Source organism: Leptonychotes weddellii, chromosome 1 (assembly GCF_054177405.1).
Source record: "Leptonychotes weddellii isolate Sample4059 chromosome 1, ASM5417740v2, whole genome shotgun sequence".
Taxonomy (NCBI): domain Eukaryota; kingdom Metazoa; phylum Chordata; class Mammalia; order Carnivora; family Phocidae; genus Leptonychotes; species Leptonychotes weddellii.
In genome coordinates this window covers 10170300-10173263 of record NC_138369.1, presented here as the reverse complement: position 1 = coordinate 10173263, position 2964 = coordinate 10170300, and the positions used below count along the sequence as shown (strand labels likewise).

Here is a 2964-nt window from a genome sequence, read left to right as displayed (position 1 = left end):
GGGTCTCACAAATAGGGAAACTGAAATCCAGAAATGTTCCTGAACTTACTCAGGGCTTCTGAGCTGCTCAGGGAATTCTGATTCCCAGAAGCAAACCCTTCTCACGTGACCTCCTGGGTCCTCCCCCCAACCTGTTACTGAAGCTGGAAAGGCAAATATTCCAGAGATGGGTTCTCATTGGAAAGGAATATGAGCTTTATTCAGGAGGCTGGCCACCTGGGGAGAAGGCCAACTCCAAGGTTTCTGCCTGACCCAGAGATTTTTCAAGGGGTTTAGGGCAGTTAATCAGTTAAGGGAGTGCAGTGGCCTGTGATAATTCTTAATTATGTGCAGTCTTAATGGTGCCAGCTACACACGTTATTATGGTGCTCACAGGTCGGCAAGGGATTCTGGGTCCTTGGTTCCCGGGGTGGTGCAGGAGAGCCTGGTGATGTGCAGAAGTGCTCTGTTCTTGCTAGGAAAGAATGCAAGATCTATAAATATACGAAAAAAGGTTTAGTTAATCAGTCACTCGGGCTAAGGGTGCTGGCTAAAACTTCGTGCCTGCTAGACCAGTCAGAGGGGTTGAGGTGCCTTCACCTCCACCACCATCCTCAACTCCCACCCCCAACTCAGGCTACCAGAAAGTCCCAAAACAGTGCTGCCCCTATCCGCCCCCCCCCCGGGGCCTGGACTGTGTTTCCATGGTGATGGGGGACAGGTTTGCTCAATATGATGGATTCAACCTGTTCAGTTTCTCCTCCCAAGCCCCCATACGTGGCTGAGTAGAAACTTCTCTCCTTCCTAAAAATGCCCCTGTAGGGGTCAAGGACTGACCACCCCAAGATGGGCCGCTTTGGCATGAAGACTATATTGAGTAAAAAAGGCAATCAAGGGGCACCTGGCTGTCTCAGTCTGTAGAGCATGAGACTCTTGATCTCAGGGTCGTGAGTTCGAGCCCCACGTTGGACATAGAGCCTACTTAAAAAAATCAAATATTCTGATTTTAAAAATACAGTAAGGGGTACCTGGGTGGCTCAATTGGTTAAACGGTTAAACGTCTGCCTTCGGCTCAGATCATGATCCTGAAGTCCTGGGATTGAGCCTGGGCTCCCTGCTCAGCAGGGAGTCTCCTTGTCCCTCTCCCTCTGCCCCTCCCCTCCACTCATGCTCTCTTTCTGAAATAAATAAATAAAATCTTTTAAAAAATTAAAAATAAAATAAATAAAATAAAATAAGCAATCAAAACCCAGCAGATTCAGGAAGAACTCTTTCCTCCCTCACAACTGCCTAAAAAGAATGTAAACAGAGGACCTGCCCCAGGATGAGAGCTCTCACCAATAGATTACTACATCATATTGTGAACTTGATATGGTAGACAGGGAGAAACCCAGCAAGGCCTATTTGATCAAAATCTTCTGTGCCCCATTCTTTCTGAGTGGTTCAGCATATACTTGTTTACTGAACATTTACTCTTTTTCATCTTCCTATGAATTGTATTCCTTCCCTTTGAAGTCCCAGACCCCTACCCCCCTCCTCTCCTTAGTTTAGAATGACATATATACCTGATTTTGCCCGTCTTTGGAAGTTCCTTGTCTGTGTGGATTCCCCATACGTATGAAATCAAATTTTATTTTCTCCTGTTAATCTGTCTCATGTTAATTTGATCCTTAGTCCGGCTAGAAGGATCTAGAAGGGGGACAGAAAATTCTTACTCCCTAACACCCCTTTTCCCTCACTAGCTGTGACCTAGCGGAGGGTTGAGAAGTCAGGTCTGAGGGGTCCTGCAGGTCTGTGGGGTTCCAGCTCCAGCAGGAACCCGGTAGTGACCAGAGGCTGCTGTGTGACCCTGCCCTGTGACTTGGCCTCTCTGGGCTCTGGTTTCTTCCTGTGGAATGGGGGCACGGGGAAGGGGAAGACACCACTCACATTTACTGCACGACTACTGTGTCCATGCGGTGGCAGTGGGAAAGAGGCTTTGCTTTTTAGGAGCTCCCCTAGTCTGATGGTGAAGGCAGCCAGGACTCAAACACATAAAAGGTAAAATTACAGAAGAGCTCAAAGAGTTAGTCAGAAGGGGCCTGGAGTTAGTGGGGGAGGGAAAGGGTTCTGGAGGAGGAGATACATGAGTCAGGGGTAGGGGTGGGAGGAGCTTATAAGAAACTGTTAGCTGGGCAAAGACAAGAGGAAAGGGTGCTCAGGTAGAGCAAAGGGCCAACACAGAGGCCCTGGGATGCGAATGTGCTTGCCAGAAGAGGAGGTCAGAAGGGATTCAACAAGGAGAAAATAAAGACATAGGGGACTTGCAAGGTGAAAGGATTCTATTCAAAGCCCCCTCCCCAGCCAAGCTTACAGACAAAAACTCACAGGCGTCTGACTTGGCCCTGACTCTCTGTTTTTCCAGGTCATGGTGCCCCTTGTTCTCAGAAAACAGACCACCACAGGGCACCTGGGTGCCTCCATGGGTTAAGCGTCTGCCTTCAGCTCAGGTCACGATCCCAGGGTCCTGGGATCGAGCCCCACATCAGGCTCCTTGCTCAGCGGGGAGCCTGCTTCTCCCTCTGCCTGCCATTCCCCCCATTTGTGCTCTCTCTCTCTGATAAATAAATAAATAAAATCTTTGAAAAGAAAAACTAGGCCATCACGACAAAGCATATTCTTTTCTAGCGAGTCAGCAAACCGCATCCCAGATGAGCCCCTGAAAGAGCCCTCCCCCCTGCAGAAACTTGTCACTTCCTGCTCTATGGGGCCAAGCAAGTGTCAACATCCTCCTCACACATCCTCCCCCAGGGGCGCAGCTGAGCCTGACATCTCTCTCCATGTCTGGCCCCTCTCCTCCCTTGGAAAGTGAATAAACTCTGTCCTGCTTGTGCTCCACTCTTCGCGCAATTCTTTGCCGCCAGGCTCACCGGCCACCCTAACATCATCTCAAAGCTTTCTTTGAACTTGCCCATCATCCTGAGCTTCCCACTACTTGCCCTATAC

The 2964-nt window shown here is 49.3% G+C and overlaps 1 protein-coding gene across 2 annotated transcripts in view; it reads left to right on the top strand.

Annotated features, from left to right (window-relative positions):
• The window catches only part of BST2 (bone marrow stromal cell antigen 2), a 6146-nt gene extending 3531 nt beyond the window's left edge, over nucleotides 1-2615 (top strand). For both annotated transcript variants that reach the window (XM_081815262.1, XM_031018104.2), the window contains one exon: nucleotides 2384-2615. In XM_081815262.1, the coding sequence (XP_081671388.1) occupies nucleotides 2384-2579 (196 nt within the window). In that variant the 3' untranslated portion in view covers nucleotides 2580-2615. The remainder of the gene's footprint in view (nucleotides 1-2383) is intronic.
• The last annotated feature ends 349 nt before the right edge of the window (nucleotides 2616-2964 follow it).